This window comes from Sceloporus occidentalis, unplaced genomic scaffold (genome assembly GCF_023333645.1).
Source record: "Sceloporus occidentalis isolate IW3139 unplaced genomic scaffold, rSceOcc1.0.p SCAF_316, whole genome shotgun sequence".
Taxonomy (NCBI): domain Eukaryota; kingdom Metazoa; phylum Chordata; class Lepidosauria; order Squamata; family Phrynosomatidae; genus Sceloporus; species Sceloporus occidentalis.
The window spans coordinates 21590-44450 of NW_028317296.1; the positions used below are offsets into that span (position 1 = coordinate 21590).

Here is a 22861-nt window from a genome sequence, read left to right on the forward strand (position 1 = left end):
GTAGCAGAGTTTTATACAACAGGTATGAAAAAGTGATGGTTCAGGCAATGAAAAAGTGGTTCCTGACATTTACTTTGAGGTTTAGGGCCATTGTTGTGCTACATTACACAACTTCTACTGAGCTTCAGCTGGTGGACAGCTATCCTAACAATATCCTGTATGATACTTTGATAAACTTGGGAACTCATTGTCCCCTCAATGATGGCGCACTGCCCGGGGCCTGAGGCAACGAAGCCGCCCTAAATCATGATGCTCCCTCCACCATACTTCACCATTGGGATGGTGCTTTCATGTTGGTTTGCGGTGCCCTTTTTATACCATATGCAGTGCTGCTTGTTTTTCCAGTCCACAAAACATTTCCCAGTAGCGTTGTGGAGGGTCATAGTGCTCTTTGGCAAACTTCAGACAAACAGCAATGTTAAATTGGAGAGCTATGGCTTCTTCCTTGGTGTCCTGCCATGGAATGCCTGTTCCATGTTTTGCATATGGTGTATTTATGAATAGAGATGTTATCCAGTTCAAATGATTCCTTCACACCTGTAGCTGTTACTGGAGGGTTCTTTTTTCACCTCATTCAGAATTCTTGGCTGGGCACCCACATCTAGGGAGAGTAGCCACAGTACTAAATCTTCTCCATGTCTAAACAATTTGTCTAACTGTGGACTGATGAATACGTAAACTCCTTTAGATTACTTTGTGACTCTTTCCAGATTTATGCAAATGAACAATTCTTGGTTGTAGGTCTTCTGAGATTTATTTTTCGCAAGATATGGTTCACATCAGCAGATGCTTCATGAGAATAGCAAACCCAAAATGTTTAAATCAAAGTAGAGCTAAACCACACCACCAATCCCGTTTCATTGATTGGACTCCAGGTTTGCTATCTCCTGACTCTGATTAGCTTTTGTTGAAGTGATTACACTGTGAATGTTTGAATGGTGTATTTATTATGGACAAGAACAATAAAATAATGTGTGTATTATTAGTTAAAACAGATGTTGGTAATTAGGGCTGCAACTAACGATTATTTTAATAATTGATTAGTTGGCTGCTTATTTTTTCGATTAATCGGATAAAAAAATGCAATTTTTTTTAATTTAAAATAATGTAATAAAAAACATACAATTTTCATAGAAGCCTCAGCTTAAGTGAAGGGCAGTGACGGAGGCTGTCTGTGCACTTCGTGCAGACCCCCACCGGCTGACAGAGAGGATGATCCTCTGCAGGAGACCTCGATTCTCTGTCAGCCGGTGGGGGTCTGCACGATGCGCACAGACAGCCTCCGTTACTACAATTCACTTACGCTGAGGCTTCTATGAAGCTGCAGTGAAAGTGCCTGTCAGCAACGGAGGTTCACAAAACACCAGGGAGTCGGGAGAGAGGCAGAGCGGTGTATGGGAGGGGGAGGAGTCAGAGGGGTGTATGGAAGTGGAGGGGAGAGAGGGAAGTGAGAGACCGGCCGACAGTGAGGGGAATCCAGGTCCCCTGCAGCGTTGCGGGGGATCTGGATTCTAGTGTTATAATCCAATCTCTGTTTGAGGTCGGATTATATAAGGAGAGGAGTTTTTCAGAGCATTTGCTCTGAAAAAAAACTCTTTTTATAATCAATAAAAATCGATTCGACTAATCGATAATGAAAATCGTTGACAACGATTCTCATTATCGATTATTATCGATTTTATCGATTAGTTGTTTCAGGCCTATTGGTAATTCCAAAGGGTTCACTTTTTTTTTTAAACATGCTTGAGAGTGCAATGCATGTTTTCTCTAAGCGGAAGAGGTCCACTTTTAGGAGATATGTTAGACAGTTATTTATTATTTATGTAGCTTTTTACATATTATTATGGTTTAGTGAACATGGTACCTCTAGATGGACAGTGAGTTCTGGATCCCATTTTCTGATGCAGTGGAATGTGCAGGGGTCTATGTGATCAGAACCAGGATCCAGCACCAATTCATTATTTTTTTCACAGGAATCTTCCACCGTCAGCACAATAGTTTTGCCTAGAAAAGAAGAAGAATACTACAGATCAGGTGTGAAATATTACAACGTACTGCCAAACCATTACTCCACAGCAACCAAGGGAAATAGATTATAGTGCTTAAGAAAATGTAAGAAACTATAAATGACACACCCATGAGACAGAAATCAGGGTTACTTTGGAAGCTGCAGGAATTAGTAAAATAAATGGCTACGCACATATAGGAGTAAAGATGAGGCTACTGACCAAAAAAAGTTTTAAAAAAATTCTAAAAAAAATGGTGTTTTCATAATTTTCTGTTCCACCCATGGTTAAAACAAAGTATGTTGAGAATGAAAAAGAGTGGAGACTGGTAAAAAAACAAGTAGAGAAATAAACGCCACCAACGTCTACCCTGAAAACACAGATTCATCCAGCCCTGTGTTAAGCGGATTTATGGATCTCTAGTTATCACTGAGTAAGACGTATTGTGAGAAACCCACCTTGAAAATGTTCTGGAATCTTCTGCTTGTCTACTGAAACATCTAAACAGGAAACTGATCTGGACTGCAATGAGAAACAAACAAATTAGCTTTTAGCCTGGTGTTTTGTCTAGTAATTTTGTCATTCAGTCCAACAAATCAAAGACAGCTGATAAAATGGATGATGCGTTTACATATAAAATGGTTTATTAGTTTATGCACACAGATAATGATTATGTTTGAAGGTGGATGTTTTATGGGGGGTTTTTGTTGTTATTTAAAAGGAGCTATAAAACAAATTGTTTCGGATAAGAAGCTACTTAGCTGGATGTTTCTTTAACATGTTTGACTTTTATATATAGCAATTAACACATATTTACTAACGGCAGCTCGAAATGCTGGAGCACCATACTGTGAATCACACCAGGGGTTCGTACACAATACGCAAGGTGCAAGGTGCAAGGTGCAAGGCGATGTCACTGGACATCCAGCCAGCAAATACCCTGTTATTTCCCCAATTTTTTGCATCCATAGTCCCTGATTTGGGGTGCTTCAAAGACAAATTCAAAGCTATAGCCATTGGGTCCTACAAGTAGTTCTAGGACACTCAACCCTAAGTGAAGATTATGTGGATGCCTGTGTCACAATGGTATACATAGAGCATAAAACATGCTGGAGGCAGGCCAAGAGGGGGAACCAAATGTTATTTCTGAATCAAGCAGAGATTTAGTATAAAAGTATAACATAACAACTAGCATTCTCCCAGTGGGACTGAAAACGGATTCTCACTGAATCCGCTGCTGAATAATAGATGGTATTATTACTGAATCAATGGTATTAATTTATCAACCTCGGAAAGGCTGAGTTGACCCTGCCGGGATTTGAACCCGTGACCCTGCAGTCAGGGCAATTACCAACTGAGCTATCTCACTGCGGTAGGAAGATGTATCAAGATCAGGACCAGACCGGCCATCGACCAAACAAGGCTAATGCCCCATGGTGCTTACCATTTTTTTATTGCCAGTTACATAACAGGTCTAGTCTTTTATCTTCAGTCCGTCCCTGGTTCATGAAGGATTTTAATGCTAAGCATTAAACCAAAACATAAAAACACTCACCACGAGAACACTGTTTGTTAATATTTTTTCAGGATGAGCTGGTCTGGAAAAAACACAAACAAAAAAAGGCTTAACCCTGAGAAGTTGAGATCAGTAAAAAGGTGGCTAAATTAGTATAACAGTTTAATGCATGGAAAGCCAGAAATAATATTAAGAATAAAAGGTTTGTGCTAGAAGACATTGTTACATTTAGATCTATAAACATTTGGTCACAGTCCAGTATGTCACTTACAATGTCTTCCTTGTGAACTCCACATCAAGACTCTCTTTTCCCTGTAGAGACAAATACCACAGATTAGTTTACCTAATGGAGGATTAAACAGTGAAAGAAACCCCCACGGCTCCTATAGCTAGGACACATGGATGTGCAGGGTGATAGAAAACGGCTCATTTGTTTCTCATCACTAATTGTTCCAGTCCAATGGGAGAATATTATTGAATCAGATGTCCTGTGTAGCCTCTAAGCTTCCACGTCGTGACACAATGTTCAGAGTCTACAGGGAGTTGGATAAGAAACAGCAGGTGTCTTTTTTAACATTATCAAAAATAACATGTGTTCTTCTAAAAAAGAAGTCCAGTTCCAAAGTCTTACCTCTGGGTTCAGAGGAAAGGTCGTCTTCATGGTTTCCCCGATGGGGACTTTTCCCACATCAAACACCACAGTGTATAGCAAGTCATTTTTAGAGACCACATCTTCATCATGAAGTGACAGATGCATCAGGTTCTGCAATAATAAAACTATCATTAAAGTGGTAATGTCAAACAACCACTTCTTAGCAGTGAAAATCTAGGAGATGAAGGAGACCACGATGTATTAACACCTACCCAGCCATAAGGCATTAAAGACTAAGTTAGACAAGCTACTGATGATCTAGTGCAGTCATTTTCAACGTCAGGCTTTGAGGGCCACAAAAAGGCAAGTTACGGTGTGAATCTTGCATGAAAACAAGTAATTGAACAAGTTTTTGCTCTCAAGCTGCAATATCCAAAATTCATGACTTGTTTGTGGCCCTCGAATTGTGAACCACTGACGGAGTGGGAGGAAGTAGGGAGCTTTGTGATCTGCGTCTCTGACAGAGCAGCACAGAAGTTCTGCAGATGTGATTTCATAATGCTGCCCTTCACTGATACTGTGCAGGAGGCAATATATTTGGGGAAGAGGGGACAATGCCATCCAATGTTGGAACTCAGAGTCAGATGTTCACAAACACACTTGGGTATTATAAGCTTGTGAGCAAGGACTTCAAGTGCTGTGTAAATGTTTGAACTTTGTACATAACTATCAAGGACCCAGTAGTAAAAGAGAACGGTGATTGCCACTTGCCTGGACTTTTTCACAAATCTTGAAGTGAAATGTCTCGTCCCACTTGGGGTCGCTGGTGTTTGACAGAGTCTTGGTTTTTAGAACTCTGTTTGTGCATGTTGGGAGCCAGATGCTTACATAACAGTCCGCATTGCTCACTGAAATAGAGAAGCAACAGCCATGTGTTACAATAATTTAAGCAGGCGTCCACCTCCACGTAAGGACCTCGAGATGGACTACAGATTTGTGAACCTCCACCAGTACCTTGACATGTTTTGACCCAAAGATGAACGCAAAGCAATACGCTGTCAAAGCTGGTCCAAGTGAATTTTGAAGTCATATTGGTACAAAGTGATCTATTATATTTGTCGACCTGCATAAACAGAGCAGATGTTCTAGTGATGCCTCTAGAACCCCTGAATCTGAAATTATTTGCTGTTTCTGCTAGGGCAGGGGTGGGCAATTAATTTTCCCATGGGGCCACATGAGAAATTGGAATGGTTTTAGAGGGCCAGACCTCTACAAACTACAAACTCCGAAGCCTTGTCCATTTTGTTAACTTATGTGCTGTTTAATAAAGTTATTCAAGCCTACGTCATTGGTAGAGGTGCTTGAATAAGTAAGGCCTGAATAACTATTAGCACAGCACAGAAGTGAACAAAATGAACAAGGCTTCGGAGTGCATACCGTATTTTTCGCTCTATAAGACGCACCTGCTGATAAGACGCACCTAGATTTTAGAGGAGAAAAAAAAGGAAAAAATATTTTGAGCTAAAAAATGGGCTAAAATATTTATTACAATAACTGAATAAGCTATGAACACAGTAAGACACACGCAGTAAGACACACACAGACACAGTAAGACACACACAGACACAGTAAGACACACACAGACACAGTGAGACACACACAGACACAGTGAGACACACACAGACACAGTGAGACACACACAGACACAGTGAGACACACACAGACACAGTGAGACACACACAGACACAGTGAGACACACACAGACACAGTAAGACACACACAGACACAGTAAGACACACACAGACACAGTAAGACACACAGACACAGTGAGACACACACAGACACAGTAAGACACACACAGACACAGTAAGACACACACAGACACAGTGAGACACACACAGACACAGTAAGACACACACAGACACAGTGAGACACACACAGACACAGTGAGACACACACAGACACAGTAAGATACACACACACACAGTAAGACACACACAGACACAGTAAGACACACACAGACACAGTAAGACACACAGACACAGTGAGACACACACAGACACAGTAAGACACACACAGACACAGTAAGACACACACAGACACAGTGAGACACACACAGACACAGTAAGACACACACAGACACAGTAAGACACACACAGACACAGTAAGACACACACAGACACAGTGAGACACACACAGACACAGTAAGATACACACACACACAGTAAGACACACACACACAAACACAGTAAGACACACACAGTAAGACCTCCCTCCCTAACCCCCCTTCTCAGTATCTCCCCTCTAACTCCCTAACCCCCCCTTCTCAGTATCTCCCCTCTAACTCCCTAACCCCCCCTTCTCAGGATCTCCCCCCCCCGCCCCGGTCACTTACCTTAAACTCCTGTGTTGGAAGCGTGAGGCGTTTGTCTCGGGTGCCGGCGCTTCACTGCTGATCGCCGGCGTCTGACGTCATATGCCGGCGCCCAGCGTAAAGCGCCGGCACCCGAGACAAACGCTTCCAACACAGGAGTTTAAGGTAAGTGACCGGGGCGGGGGGGGACACCGGACTCATTGGTGAGTCACCAGGACACTCTTTGCGGGCCGGTCCGAGCTATTCAGCGGGCCGGTCCGAGCTATTCAGCGGGCCGGATGTGGCCCGCGGGCCGTGCTTTGCCCAGGTCTGTGCTAGGGTGTTTGAGTCACCCAGCATGGTCAGTGTTAAAAATAACCGTTTGGGTATATTGTATGTGTAAGATCCAGCCTGCAGTGAAGTAAATATATAATGTAAATACTGTATACTGTATCAGCTCATCTCCTTTTAACACTAGGGTGTATATAATATGACAAAAGAACCTTTTCAGCTATGCCCTTCTATCTTTGGTTCATGTACCCACATTATGCTGCTGACACAAAGCACTTCAGTACCTGAGTTTCCTAATAAACAATGGCAGTTCTTATTAGGGGTTACTTGTTGAACGAAAGACACCTAACTGGATTTTAGTGGCTGGTGTGAATGTCAATAGCGATACTTGCTATATGTATTACTTCTTACAGAAAATGGTCTCATTGGTGGCTGCGATAAAATGTACATTGCAGCGGGACGTTTAATCGGATTCGATCATACAGGTTATGGCTGCCAGACATGTAAACAGTCTTCCATAAGTTAAAAACAATATACAAAACTAATGGTTAGCACCTTATTTCATAAAAGAATCTATGGCTCTTAATAAGCTTGTTCTTTCTAGATTTCTTAAACAGAGAGAGATGCTATGTGAGAACATACTTACTCCAGTCTGCCCATGGAATGTTCCTGGCTTGGACAACTTTCACAGATAACATATGGATAGCACTCTCCTCCTGTAGAGACAACCCCAGGCGTGTTAAAGAGGAACTGATGAGCATTAGACAATTTCATACAAACAGAGGGATGCCTATTTTACTGTTATATTCATTTGTTATCTTTTTTTTATTTATTAAGCGCCAACAAATTATGCAGCGCTGTACAATTTAATTGGGCCAGTTAACACTAACACACATTAATACATACATACATTGAGATGAGCTTACAATCTAAAGGTATACAGCAAATGTAAATTAACGTTCCCGTACATTCACCACTGCGACCAATCACTGGCTGGAAAGCTCTCCCGGAAAGCTGATTGGTGTAGAAAGCCTTTGTAATGGTTAGGGTGAAGCGAAGAGCAAAGGCCTTAGGACAGGAAATTGATCAGATGATGCTGCCTGTGCCACCAAACTCAGCTTCCATGGGGTTAACTCAATTCCTAAATATCTAGCTAATTCACCGGTTATTTATGATTTAATTTAACTGTGCGAAAATCAGTGATCGCTACAGTTCCCCTGTAATTACTTATACATATCCATATGTACATATACTGTAGTCCACAACGTTTAGCATATTTCCACTTTAGTGTATCTTCAGGGTAGCAATGCTGCTCTTTTAAATTTGGACAAACGGTTATTCGCAGTAATATTAAAAAATACAGCAAGAATATTCTATGTTCTTTATAGTCAGTGGATGTTTGTTGGGAGTTTCTTTGTATTTCACATAAAGTAAAACAAAAAAGCACTAGAAAAAAAAGAGCTTGTCATCAAACTGAAACAAGGAAACTGCTTTGGCCAAAAAGTGAGATTTCAAAACCTCAATCAATTAAATGTTAATTAGCATTTCCCTTCAGAAGAACAGCAACTGCCTGTCAATGAAACTAGCAGTAGACAAACACGGAAGTATAAGCAGGTGACATGAAATAATTGAGCATAATGACCATGCACAAAATGAGCAATATGGGCATTCCCAATCTGGTGCTGTTTGAAGAGGAAGGAGAGAGACAAACACTCCAAGTTCTTATTAGGCAAGAAGAAAAGATAACCAGTGTTCTCAAAAATAGAACTATTTATTGTGTGTCATTGTACCGATGAAACACGTGCCACTGTGATAAGATTTCCTTAAAGCCTTACTTGTAACATAGTAACATAGTAACATAGTTCATAAGGTTGAAAAAAGACCAAAGTCCATCAAGTTCAACCTATATACATATTGTGTCCCTACTGTGTTGATCCAGAGGAAGGCAAAAAAACCCTTATGAAGCAGATGCCAATTGCCCCATACCAGGGGGAAAAATTCCTTCCCGACTCCAAATATGGCAATCAGAATAAATCCCTGGATCAACGTTCTGTCCCTATTAATCTAATATCCATAACTTGTAATATTATTGCTTTCAAGAAACACGTCCAGGCTCCTTTTGAACTCTTTTATTGAGTTTACCATAACCACTTCCTCTGGCAGAGAGTTCCATAATCTCACCGCTCTTACTGTAAAGAACCCCCGTCTGTGCTGGTGTAGAAAGCTTCTTTCCTCCAGCCGTAGAGGATGTCCCCTTGTTATAGATACATTCCTGGGTATAAATAGGTCCTGGGAGTGATCTCTGTACTGCCCCCTTATATATTTATACATAGTTATTAAATCCCCCCTAAGCCGTCTTTTTTCCAAACAAAATAACCCTAATTCTGATAATCTTTCTGGGTACTGTAGTCCTCCCATTCCCCTTATTACTCTGGTTGCCCGTCTTTGAACCCTCTCCAGCTCCACTATATCTTTCTTGTACACTGGTGCCCAGTACTGTACACAGTATTCCATGTGTGGTCTGACTAGTGACTTGTACAGTGGCAGAATTATTTCCTTGTCGTGGGCATCTATGCCCCTTTTGATGCACCCCATGATTTTATTTGCCTTAGCAGCAGCTGCCTGACACTGGTCGCTACAGGTAAATTTACTGTTAACTAAAACTCCTAAGTCCTTTTCCATGTCAGTCGTCCCCAGTGTTTTCCCATTTAATACATATTCCCAGCCTGGATTTTTCTTCCCCATGTGCATAACCTTACATTTATCTGTGTTGAACCTCATCTGCCACATCCCAGCCCAAGCCTCCAACCTATGCAGATCCATTTGTAATCGTGCACTGTCCTCTATTGTGTTAACCACGTTACAGAGCTTAGTATCGTCTGCAAAGATTGATACTTTACTATACAATCCCTCTACAAGGTCATTAATAAATATATTAAAAAGAATAGGACCCAAAACTGACCCCTGTGGTACCCCACTAGCAACAGTAACCCACTCAGAGTATGTAACATTAATAACCACCCTCTGTTTCCTATCACTGAGCCAGTTACTTACCCACATACACACATTCTCCCCCAGCCCAAGCATTCTCATTTTATGTACCAGCCTTTTATGTGGCACCGTATCAAATGCTTTGGAAAAATCAAGATATACGACATCCAGCGATTCACCCCGATCCAGTCTTGAGCTCACCTCCTCATAAAAGCTGATCAGGTTAGTTTGACAGGACCGATCCCTTGTAAACCCATGCTGATATGGAGTCATACACTTATTTTCATTGAGATACTCCAAAATAGCATCTCTTAGGAAACCCTCAAACAGTTTACACACAACAGAAGTTAAACTAACAGGCCTATAATTCCCCGGGTTACTTTTTGTCCCCTTTTTGAATATTGGCACAACATTTGCTATGCGCCAGTCCTGGGGAACAGACCCTGTCACTATAGAGTCCTTGAATATTAGAAATAGGGGTCTGTCTATTACATTACTTAACTCCCTTAGAACGCGGGGGTGAATGCCATCTGGACCTGGTGATTTGTCTATTTTGATTTTTTTTAGGCGGCACTGCACTTCTTCCTGGGTTAGACAGGCGACATGTACTGGGGCAGTTATCTCATCCTGCTGTATATTACCTGGCATTTCATTTTCCTCTGTGAATACAGCAGAGAAGAATATATTTAATAGATTAGCTTTTTCCTGATCCCCGTCTATAACTTCTCCCTCATTACTTTTTAAGGGGCCAACGCTTTCATTTGAACATATTGAATAGAAAATGGTTGGCTAAACTGCGTACGTCGCATTTTCACAAGTCAGTCTAGGTATCCTCAGACATGTTCATGTGGCATTTTGTCTAATGACCAATTGACTGGTTGCATGGGGTTCATTTAACTCTAAGGTCCCTAAACCGTGGCCCACAGACCACTTCTGGTATAGATGCACAGAAAGAAAGTTCTGTGTGTAGAACAGAAGGAGAGTAGCCAAGGAATCATTGTGGGTCAACAACTGACCTGGAGGGGAGCTTGGGGCTTGTTCAGGACCCCATTATAATTAAAGAGTAGACCCCTCCGGTGAAACCACTCATTACACTAAAAAAATTGGATAACTGAATATGACAGAATATCTTATCAGTGTGGATTTTATAGCGTTAAGTTAGGGTGCTGTGTGCAGGCTCTTCAGAACAGGATGTGAATAAGTCAGTGAAATGTGTCACTTAGCTTTTCAATGAGTGTATATTTATGCCATAAAGAGTCTGAAGGTATTGATAATGGATACACAGCAATAACTCTGAGGACTTTTATTGCAATATTAACATTTAAGCACAACCTCACAAGTTGTTAAAGATGTTTACAGATCAATGTAGATGCTTATTTGCATTTAAATGGCAGATTCTACTACTTGGGTGTGAGTTTTATTTTACTTTGGAAGAAGCCATCTCAACATACCGGTATATGTCGTAAGAGAAAAAAACTCTAGAAATACATTCCATATCGGAGTTATCATAAAACACACTAATCTCTGTGAAAAAGCTCTGAAGAATCCCTTACATAAACTAAGGACAGAGTAACCAGACATGCTCCATACCAAATGCAGTTAAATGTATAAAAATGGATAAGAGAACATTTTATTTATTACCGTATTTTGTATTAAAACATAAAATATTGTAAACCTACAGGAAATAAATATTTGATCAAAAGGGCCCCAACAGCAAACTAGAAATTAGCTGGGCTCCAATGCTATTTGTCATCACTCAACTCACTTCAATTTAATTCTGTACACCCCGTAAATAACACATTACAATAGACTTGGGTCATCATATAACCTTATGCTGCCCTCTCGAACCATCAGCTTGCCCTACCAGGTTACACGGGGATTCCTAAGCCTATGATTCAGGGGTATTCCCTCCCACCAGTGCTTCAGCTTCTAACAGATTCTACATATATCAAACTAAAAATCAGGTTTATGCTAAAATTCCCCAAGTCATTAAGTCAATCCATTGATTTTCTTCCTGGTCTTTGGGTTAATGGTTGACACCCAAAGGTGTATATAATAATGATGTTTGAAAACATATTGTGACATGTCTACACAGCTGATTTTTGGAAGGGTCATGCCAGGTTGCCAATCTTTTTTCTTTTGGAGACTTGAAATAGAGTAAAGGAATATCACTATCTTGCCCAGTCACCCAGTCACTAGCGACGATGGGGCAGCCCTGGCACTTTAAGGCCAGTGGCCACCTGATGACACACGCTGACACACGCTGTGTGTATGGCATTTTTATGCTCATGTGCCTGTCCAACCACGGGCCACAAACTATAGCACCAGCTTTGGAGTTAGTGTGTGGCTCTGACCACCAGTGGCCCACTGCCCAGTGTGCCAGATGGCCAGTCCAGGCCTGCCAGTCACCCAACTAAATATACTAAAGTGCCCTCGTTAGTATGCATCAGTGCATGGCAACAAAGAAGCTAACCCAATGCAAGTGACAGAACAAAATAAATCACTACTGCATACTGGAAAGTGAGACACTGCAGATTGATACATACATGGTAAGTGTACTGAAAGATGTGCTTTATGTAAAAGAAATAATAATAATAATAATAAAAAAAATATATATATACACACACATATATATATATACACAGAACAAGTGCCTTATTGCTTTCTTGCCTGCAGCCAGTGGGTTGACAATAAAACACTTAAAAGAAATATGTAAGCAAACAAAACATAATTCTAAAACTTTTGGTATAAAGCTGTAGAAAATATTTTTAAGTAGGTATTCTAGCCATTTTTTTTAAATCAAACTACAGAAATGAATTTCATCTTTACCTGGTAGGTGCTAGTGATGAGTTTTTCAGCCATCCTTGTGGTTGGAGAGCTATCAGAAGCAGATGTAAATAGCACATTGCAGGTGCATTTATGAATTCCTTCGTCACACCCATTTCAGAAATACCAGTCTCGCTACGAGAAAACACCTCCTTAATTTATTCTTCAGATGATAGTCAAGGCATGAATGGGAGGGAAAATGATTTGGGTTACGACTGGCAGTTTCAACATATAATACATTTAAAAACATACGTAATAAAATATGGTGAATAGGTATGGGAAATTACATCTTTCTGAAAAAGGATGCAAGTTTCGCCATCTCAGTGTACCAGGGATATTTGGTGGAGGAGCTGGACCCAGGGTCTGATTCAGATCAAGGCTGGCTTTGCCCACTTCTACCTTTAGTAGCTTGATGGTTAGGGCTTTAATAAAAGTTTACAGTTGTGTATTCTTCCTATTATGTGAGATTAAATAATGTTTTTCTAGTATGCTCCTGAACAGGATTTGACACATTTCAGGCACCAGGTCGACAATAAATTGCTTCCTGCACCTAGGGTTTGGCAGGGGAGCCCCCAAGGCCAGCACCGCTGACCTCATCCTCCCTGGCACGCCGAGTCTGAGTGCAAGGATGTGACGTAATATATCCGGCACTCAGATGCAACCAGTGCTTGAGGGAGCAGAAGGCTGCCCAGAGCCAACAAAAGTAAAGGTAAAAATAGAAGCACGTGTGAGTTATGTATGTTACTGTAAGTAAGTATGTTACTGTGTGTGTGCATATTAGTATGTTACTGTGTGTGTTAGTATGTGTATGTTAGTATCTTACATTAGAAAAACATTGGTTTACTGCAGGGATATGTTGTCAAAAAAATTTAACTTTTTATTACTAATTTATTACTTTGGGTAGCCTAAATAATAATAATAAATAATAAGACTAGGGAAGAACAGTTATATACATATAGCCTACCTAGCTCTCAGAAAAAAGCATTTGACACTGTTCCTCATAGAAAACTGTTTGGGTGTTTTAGGTCCTAAAATAGTTGAATGGACAAGGCAATGGTGACAGGAGGTAAAAGTTTGTAGTTGATGGGCGTGTCCAGCCGCCAAGGAAGATGGACGTCTGAGCTCTGTGCTCCGCTGCCGCCCGCACTTTCATCTGCTGTCATCCGGCTGCCAGACGCGATGGGGCGAAATAAAAAAGCTCCCGCCGAACCCCCAACCCCGAGCGGTCGCACCAGAGAAGCCGCTAACTCCCTTCGGGAGTATTTCAGGACGCCTGCGGACTTGGCCTCGCAGGCCTTGGCGGACCACGCGGCGGACTCGCCGGCCAGCTCATCCTCCCTGGAGGAGGCGACGTCCGTTCCTGCTCCCGCGCTGCCTCACCACTCACCTGAGGTGCTCCGGCTGTTTTCCTCGGCGCCTTGGCGCTCGGACTTCTCCACCCTCATCGCGGAGCTCCGGCAGGTGGTCCGGGACGAAGTGGCGACCCTCCGTACTGACCTCTCCTCACTGGAGCACAGGGTGACGGTCCTGGAGGAGGCCTCGGCCTCGCAGCAACAGGTAGGCCAGGCCGTGACTCGGTCTGCTGAACACCACCTGCGCTGCCTCCGTGCTGTGAGGAGGCGGCTGGAGGACCTGGACAACAGGGGACGCAGGCAAAATATTAGAGTCCGGGGTGTTCCTGAATCTGAGGCCTCTGAAGACCTGCTGGCCCTTCTCACTACCCTGTTCTCCGGCCTCCTGGGCAGGGCAGTGGACGCCTCGGCGGTGGTAGACAGGGTGCATCGTGCCCTGAGGCCCCGTGGTGACCCATCTAGTCCTCCCAGGGACATTATCTGTCACCTGACGGACTTCCGCCTCAAAGAGGCCATAATGTCCCGCGCGCGGGAAGTGCGCACGTGGCCGCTTAATGGCGCGGTTGTCACCCTGTTCCATGACCTCTCTGACCTCACCCTGCAGGCCCGTCGCGCCCTGAGGCCCCTGACCCTGGAGCTTCAGCGCCTTCACATCCCCTATCGCTGGGGTCACCCGTTTGCGCTCCTGATCCGGCACAACAACACGTCGCTGACGCTGCGGCACCACCACGAACTCCCCCGCTTGCTGAGTGCCCTGGGCCTCCCTGCCTTGACCGTGGCCGACTGGGCTCTGTCTGGCCTTGACGCAGACGACGGGCCGGCGAGGCAGCCATTCTCTCGGCGCACCAGGCGTGGATTGCCTGAGCAGCCTACCCGGCGCGAACCACCAGCACCACAACCTTTCTCGCGCCATCTGGAGATTGAGGAATGATCACCCTCTGCACCCCTGTTGACCACCACCCTCGATGCTCACTCCGCCACTATACGGAATTGTGACTATTATTTCTTTTTTTTTTTTTTTTCTCTTATATTTTATCACCCCTGTGGGGCTTCACTCCTCGCCGTATTTCTCCATGGACGTCTGCAGGTTTGATTCTGTATCTACATGTCCCTATGCCTGTATATTGTTCGCCTTATCTATTGCAATGTTTATGCACCATATTCGCTCTCTCTGGTCTCTTACTCCATTGCTGCCCACTTTCCTATGGGTCAGTAGGTCCGTACTTTGTTCGCCTTATCTTTTGCAATGTCTCTGCAGCCCATTCGCCCTCCCCGGTGCTTCTGTCCTGGGTTGCATGGGTGCTCACTTTGCCTTTGTTGCGCTTCCAGGGGCTACCTGCTCCTCTCTGCTTTGAACCTGCGGTACCGGGTGTATATATATGTTCCCTACCATACATTTGTTCACGCGGCGCCGCGGTACCTGGGCCCGGGGTTTGTTCTTAACAAATGTGTATAATGTCACCCTTTTTTTTTATTATATATATATATTTTGTGTCAATGGATCTATATATTGTTCGCCTTGTCTATTGCATTGTCTCTGTACTTCGTTCGCCCACAGGTTGCTTTGTGGCTACTTTTGCCTTTGTCGCGCGACCTGGGGTGGCCTACTCCCCACCGCTCTGTGTGTACGGCGCCGGGGGCCTCTGCCCTCTACCTATGTTTCATACCATACCCCTGTTCACGTGGCGACACGGCACCGGGGCCTGGGGCTTGTTTGTTTGCCTGTTTTGATTATTAATTTATTTTATTTTATTTTTATTTTTTTTTTAATTTATTTATTTATTATTATTATTTTATTTTTTTTTCTTATATTTTATCACCCCTGTGGGGCTCCACTCCTCGCCATATTCCTCCGTGGACGTCTGCAGGTTTATTTCTGTTTCTCTATGTCCCTATGCCTGTATATTGTTCGCCTTATCTATTGCAATGTTTATGCACTATAATCGCTCTCTCTGGTCTCTTACTCCATTGCTGCCAACTTTCCTATGGGTCAGTAGGTCCGTACTTTGCTCGCCTTATCTTTTGCAATGTCTCTGCAGCCCATTCGCCCTCCCCGGTGTTTCTGTCTTGGGTTGCACTGGTGCGCACTTTGCCTTTGTTGCGCTTTCAGGGGCTACCTGCTCCTCCCCGCCTTGAACCTGCGGTACCGGGTGTATCTGCCCTTTATATATGTTTCCTACCATACATTTGTTCACGCGACGCCGCGGTGCCTGGGCCCGGGGTTTGTTCTTAACAAGTGTGTATAATGTCACTTCCTTTTTATATATATTTTGTGTCAATGGATCTATATGTCGTTCGCCTTGTCTGTTGCGTTGTCTTTGTACTCCGTTCGCCCACCGGTTGCATTGTGGCTACTTTTGCCTTTGATGCGCGACCTGGGGTGGCCTACTCCCCACCGCTCTGAGTGTACGGTGCCGGGGGCCTCTGCCCTCTATCTATGTTCCGTACCATACCTCCGTTCCCATGGCGCCACGGCACCAGGGCCTGGGGCTTGTTTGTCCGTGTTGATTATTGTGTTTTTTTGTTTTTTTTTTTGTTTTTTTTTTTGTTTTTTTTTTTGTGTTTTTTTTTCCGGGGCGGATATGTGTTGATGTACCTTTGTTGTTTGGGCTGGTGGTTGAGGCCTGTTGATGCCTCATGCCGTTCCTCCCTCTCCTTCGACCTAGTTTAGCTGGCTAGTTTGTGTTACTCTATTACTGTTTTTGCTGCGAGCGGCGGCGCGCAGTTGTTCTCGCTGTTCCTACCAATATATTTTTGATCTCTCATACCTTGTTCTATTTTTTCTGTTCTTCCTTGTTCGGTTGCCTCGGCTCCCTCACGCTCACGCCTTCGTTCTGCCATCGACCTCCCTGTCCGTTAGGGTCGTTTCGGGCAACCTAGTGTTGCCCTATTGGCTGGCGTGTCTAGTGCGTCTCGCGGTCTTTACTGACCGTTTTGTTCCCGGTCCTCGAACCCTTCAGGTTTCCCTTCCCTCGTACTCCTCCCCCTCCCCTCTGTCTGTCCCCCCCCCCTTTTTTTTTTTTTTTTTTTTTTCTCTCTCTCTTTCCTCTTCTCTCTCCTCCACCCTTCCTCCCCTCGGGCATGTCGCCCCCACCACGCGCTTCCCCCCTCACCTTCCTGTCCCTTAACGCCCGTGGACTTAATATCCCTGAGAAGCGCTCTCACCTACTCCGGGATCTACGTCGCGACAGAGTGGACGTAGCGTTCCTTCAAGAGACCCACTTCCTCTCCGGCAGGTCCCCTAGGCTCTCAGATCGCTTCTACCCTACCGGCTATTTCAGCAGCAATCCCTCCACCAAAACTAGGGGCGTGGCTATTCTCCTCTCCAAATATCTTCCCTTCTCGGAGGTTGGCGTCTGTTCCGACCCCGAGGGGCGCTACCTTCTGTTAAAAGGGGTTATCGCCAATCAAAAATACACCTTCGCTAACCTATACCTCCCCAACAGACGACAACACGTTTTCCTCCGACAGGTGCTTGCTAAATTACGAGACTTTCAGGAGGGCGTCCTGGTCCTCGGCGGAGACTTTAACATCCCTCTACACCCTGCTCTGGACACCTCTACGGGACTTTCCCATATCCCTCGACATGTACTGGGAAAGGTCTCTTCCTTGCTGACCTCCCACCGCCTGGTAGACTGTTGGCGTGCCTTCCACCCCACGACTAGAGACTACACTTTCTACTCGACGCCGCACGGCTCCTACTCTCGTATCGACTACTTTTTCCTCCCCTACCACTATATGGCTCTCGTCTGTCGTGCCCGCATCGGCATCACCACTTGGTCGGACCATGCCCCGGTGCTCCTATCGCTTGATTCACATCTCGTTCGGCCTTCTCGGCGCTCTTGGCGCCTCAATGAATCTCTGTTGTCTGATGATTCGGTGTGTGCCGATACAATTCAGGCTATCACCAGTTATTTTGACGAGAATCTCACGGGTGATGTCCCCAGCCTTACGGTGTGGGAGGCCCACAAGAGTGTGCTTCGGGGTCACTTTATCCGCATCTGCTCACAGCGCAAGAACCTCGACACGGAAAAGATAGCCTCTCTCTGCCTGCGCATTGCGGACGCGGAGAGGGCCCACAAGGACTCTCTCTCGGGGGACGACCTGCAGCTGCTTGTGTCGTTGCGGGGGGAACTGGCTTCGATCTTGAACGCCAGACACCAACGTGCCTACCAACGCTCCAGGGCGTTGTTCCATGAACATGGAGATAAGCCTGGGAAATATTTGGCGAGGGCCCTCCGGGCCTCTCGTACTCTGACCTACATCCCTAAAATCCGCTCCGACGCCGGCAGGGTGTGTCTTCTTCACTCTGATATCGCGGATGGTTTTGTCCAGTTCTTCACAAAACTGTATAACATCGTTCCTCCGTCAGGCCCCCACTCCACTGGAGACCGGGAATCGCAAATTGCGGACTATCTGCAACGCACGATCCGTGTGCGCATTTCTGCTGAAGACGCGGCCGGGCTAGACGCCCCTATTACCCTCCCGGAGTTACTTTTCGCCATCCGGTCGTCTCCGAGCGGGAAATGCCCCGGCCCTGATGGGTTTCCCCTTAAGTATTATTCGCGGTTCCGCGACCAACTGGGCCCGCGGTATGTTGAGGCCTTCAACTCTCTACTACGGGGTGGCCACATCCATGCCCACACCCTATCCGCCTCTGTGACTCTTCTCCCCAAAGCCGGTAAGGATCCCGAGAACTGTGGCAGCTATCGGCCGATTTCCCTCCTTAATTCGGACCTCAAGCTTTTTGCCAAAATTCTAGCCACCCGACTCAACCCTTTAATGCCAAAACTTGTGCACCCTGACCAGACGGGGTTTGTTCCGGGCCGCGAGGCTAGGGACAGCACTATTCGTGCTGTGAACCTCCTTCAGTTGGCCAAGCGTTCCAACCTTCCCACTATCCTCCTTTCCACGGATGCCGAGAAGGCCTTTGATAGGGTCGACTGGACCTTCATGTTTGCTACTCTCCGGCGCATGGGCTTCGGCCCCGGCCTGCTGACTTGGATCCAGTCACTCTATGCATCTCCTACGGCTCGCCTCTGTATCAACGGATCCCTCTCGGACCCTTTTCCTATATCTAACGGCACAAGGCAGGGGTGCCCCCTGTCGCCCCTGCTGTTTGTGCTCTCCTTGGAACCCCTGCTCCAGGCCGTTCGTTTAAACCCGGACATTCATGGTCTGACGGCGGGGGGGTCCAGCCACAAGGTCCTGGGCTATGCTGACGACCTTCTGTTCGCTATCACCCGGCCCCATCTTTCCTTGCCGGTCGTCCTGAAGGAGCTTTCCGATTACGGGAAACTTTCTAATTTTAAAATTAACATGTCTAAGTCGGAGATTCTCAATGTCAACTTACCCCCGGCGGACAGGGACTCCCTGGCTGCTTCCTTTCCTTTTAAGTGGTGCCCTTCCCAGCTGAGATATCTGGGTGTTTGGCTGACGGATGACTCCTCTCGCCTCTTTAGCCTTAACTTCCCTCCCCTCTTGTCATCGATTCGATCTGACCTGCTTAAGTGGTCGAGACTTAGGGTCTCCTGGTTGGGTAGGGTTAACACCATCAAAATGAATGTTATGCCTCGCCTCCTCTACCTGTTTCAAACCTTGCCGATTTCCATCCCACCCTCTTTCTTTTCCTCTGTCCGCTCCGCCTTTCTCAGTTTCTTGTGGGGCCCTCGTTCGCGACGCATCAGTTTCGCTACGCTGATCCTCCCTAAGTCTAGGGGTGGCCTCGCCCTGCCCTGCCCGCGAACGTATTATCGCGCCTGTCATTTGCTGCGCATTGTGGAGTGGACCCGCTCTCCGGCCCATAAACAGTGGGTGGGAGTGGAGAGCACGCTGCTGGGCCTCCCGATCTCCTCTCTCCCCTGGCTCGCTGTGGATACGGCGCGTCGTCTTGCCTCCCCTCACCCCTTCATGTGTGCTACGCTACGGGTCTGGCACTCCTTGCTCCGCACTACACGGCTTTCTTCTGTCCCTTCCCCGCTCACCCCACTCAGAGATAACCCCGACTTTCCGCCTGGGCTGGGACTCAATCTTTTCCCTGCAGCGACTCCGGAGGGTGTCCCGAGATTACGATCTTTTGTGACCCCTGCGGGGCTTAAGCCCTTGGATCACCTTGTCGGCCAGGGGACGACCTCCCTGATGGTTAGGCTTCGCTACCTGCAACTGCAAAATTTTTACCGCTCTTTGGCTCGGAAACATAACGTGCTGCGTGACCTCTCCCCTTTTGAGTCCCTGTGTGTGATGGATGCCCCTCTATCCCATGGTATCTCCAAACTTTACAGCCTCCTCCTGTCCGCCTTGACCCCCTCACCCCCTGCGTTCATGGGGAGGTGGGAGACGGCGCTGCAGGTCGTCCTTACTGAGGAACAGTGGAGCAAGATGTGCATCTTCGCACATCGCTGCTCTCTCAGCGCTAAAGACCAGGAGATGTCTTATAAACTGCTAGCCCACTGGTACCGCCCGCCTTCGGTGTTGTCTCGCTACCGGCCTGGGTCGACAGACGAGTGCTGGAGGTGCGGGGAGTCCCCGGGCTCTCTCCTTCACCTCTGGTGGAACTGCCCTCGTATCGCTCCCTTCTGGTCCGCCGTGCACGATTGTGCTCAGTCCCTCACTGACAGGGTCCTCCCCTTCACCCCGGAGTTCTACCTCCTACAACATATGACGTTCTCCTTCTCCTGGTACAAACGGACGGTTGTTAGGCACCTGATCACGGCCGCTAAGGCCCTCATACCTCTCCACTGGGGTGACCCCTCCCCTCCCTCTTTTAGGGAGTGGTTCCTCCGGGTGGACAATAAGCGCTCATTGGAGGAATTGGCCCTGTCGGCTTCGAATGCGGTTGAGAGATACCAACGCACCTGGTACCACTGGCTGGCATATGCCTCTGGTCCCCTCGCCCGTTCCTTACTGTCCCAGGCGCCTGCGGACTTACCTACAGCCCTTATATCTTGACCCCCTGCCCGACGATATTGTAGCGCTCTGGTCCACATCCCCATTCCTGGCCCCTCCTCTAACCCCCCCTTTATTTTTATTTTATTTTTTTTTTTATTTTTTTTTCCCTTCTCTTTCTTTCTCTTTTTTCTCTTCTTCTCCCCCCCTTTTTGTTTCTCCCTTTTTTTTTTTTTCCCTTCCCCCGTGGCCTGCCTTCCTTCGCATGCCGCTCTTGACTCTACCCGCTCGACCCCCGTTCTCTCCTCTGCGGTTATATGGGCAGTATGCCCGTGCAAGGATCCCCCTTGACAGGCTGCTCCATCCCTGGCGCCTCTACGCTGGTGGTTGCGCTCATTTAGCACTTAAGGCCACTAAGGCCATTCAGAGCTGGAGTCAGCAACCTTTGAGGCTCCTCACTCCCTCTCTTAGGTGTGCTATTTAAGACATGTGTCTGTCAGGGGTCTTCTGATGATATCTTGTCGCTAGGCGGGTAATTGTCGGGGGGCGGATTGTCGGGATGCCATTGTTCTGATGTGTACCAACTTGGATGTCACGGTTTGTTTGCTCCCCTACCCTTTCTTTTCTGTATCCCACATATTTTGAAAATTTTGAAAATCTCAATAAACATTGATTTACCCTAAAAGTTTGTAGTTAATGGTGTATATTCATAGAAAGAACTTGTTACCAGTGGGGTACCTCAAAGATCTGTATTGGGACCCGTACATTAAATATTATTATTAGCCATATTTCAAAAGATCTTAAGGGTAAGGTATGTCTTTTTGTATGTCTGCAACAGGGTAGATATTCCTAGTGAAACAAGCCAAAAGCCATGTGATTTAAGTAAATTAGAAGAATGGTCGAGAGTGTGGCAGCTGCAGTTTAACATTGATAAATGTAAAATAATGCACTTGGGATGTAAAAATCCCAAAGCAGAATATAGCATTGAGGGCACAAATCTGACAGTGACAACGGAAGAGAGGGATGGCTTAAAGGTAAGCAGATAATACAATAAAGAATTTACTAGCTGACATATAAAAGAGGAGAAATGTTAGAACAAGGTGTCATGGTCTAAAGCTAGTGGATCAGAGATTAAGATGTAACATAAGGAAATGTTAGTTTACTGAGAAGGTGGTAGATAAATAGAACAGTCTCCCATCAAAAGTGGTAGAGGCTGATATAGTAAGGGAATTTAAACATGCATGGGATAGACATAAAGCTATCCTGAATATTACTATTGTGCTATGAGCGCTAGAGTATGGAAGCGGATGGTAACAACAATAAAAAAAAAAAACCAACTTTATAATGTAATACATTTTAGTATATACATAAAACTTTATGTACATATACAATGATTTCACTTGGTAAATTTATATACATATATGATCATTTCATCAATACACATTGCTTCCAGTGCTTAAAAATCCAGCAGAGTAGGTGGAACAGCACCCTAAAAGAGTGCTCAGAAGAAGAACAGTGTCATGCACTGTGACACACCACAATAAAATTTGGTACATTTTAATGTTACCTAATTACTCATAAATAAATATGGACGTTCACAATGAACGACACGAGGATGAACGATATGACAATTTAATTAATATGCATGAAAAATAATTACATGTACAAAGAGATAATTATATGAATGGCATGTTACTGCTCAAATACAATATCAAACTATGCAACGCATTCGTAGTCCGCCGTAACGCGAGTGAACTAAAGCAAACTTTTCAAATGACTTCTTTTGAAAAAATTATTATTTCACAATGGTGGTGGAATTTTGTACCGGAATTTTTGGAATTCGGTTGACAACAGCCACTCGGTGTGCATGCAGCAAAGGATTTCAATTTGACATCAACAGATGTGATCCTAACTAGATCCTCTCTGAAGATTTCCACGCAGTACCAGATGGAGAAGATCACTTTCTTTGTCTCGGACAGCTGCTGAAGGTGCTTCAGAAAATGCAATTCATCTCAGCAGTTAGTTGTCTTCTCAAGATTCCAGGGGAAT

General features: G+C 45.3%; 1 protein-coding gene across 1 annotated transcript in view; it reads right to left on the minus strand.

Annotated features, from left to right (window-relative positions):
- The window catches only part of LOC149274851 (cytosolic phospholipase A2 beta-like), a gene marked incomplete at its 3' end in the record, with an annotated part of 76682 nt that overhangs the window by 21270 nt on the left and 32551 nt on the right, over positions 1-22861 (minus strand). The window contains exons 7-10 of the mRNA XM_089505188.1: positions 7405-7474; positions 4900-5022; positions 4154-4299; positions 3794-3834 (exon numbers count right to left, since the gene is read on the minus strand). Coding sequence (XP_089361314.1) covers positions 3794-3834; positions 4154-4299; positions 4900-5022; positions 7405-7474 — 380 coding nt within the window. The remainder of the gene's footprint in view (positions 1-3793; positions 3835-4153; positions 4300-4899; positions 5023-7404; positions 7475-22861) is intronic.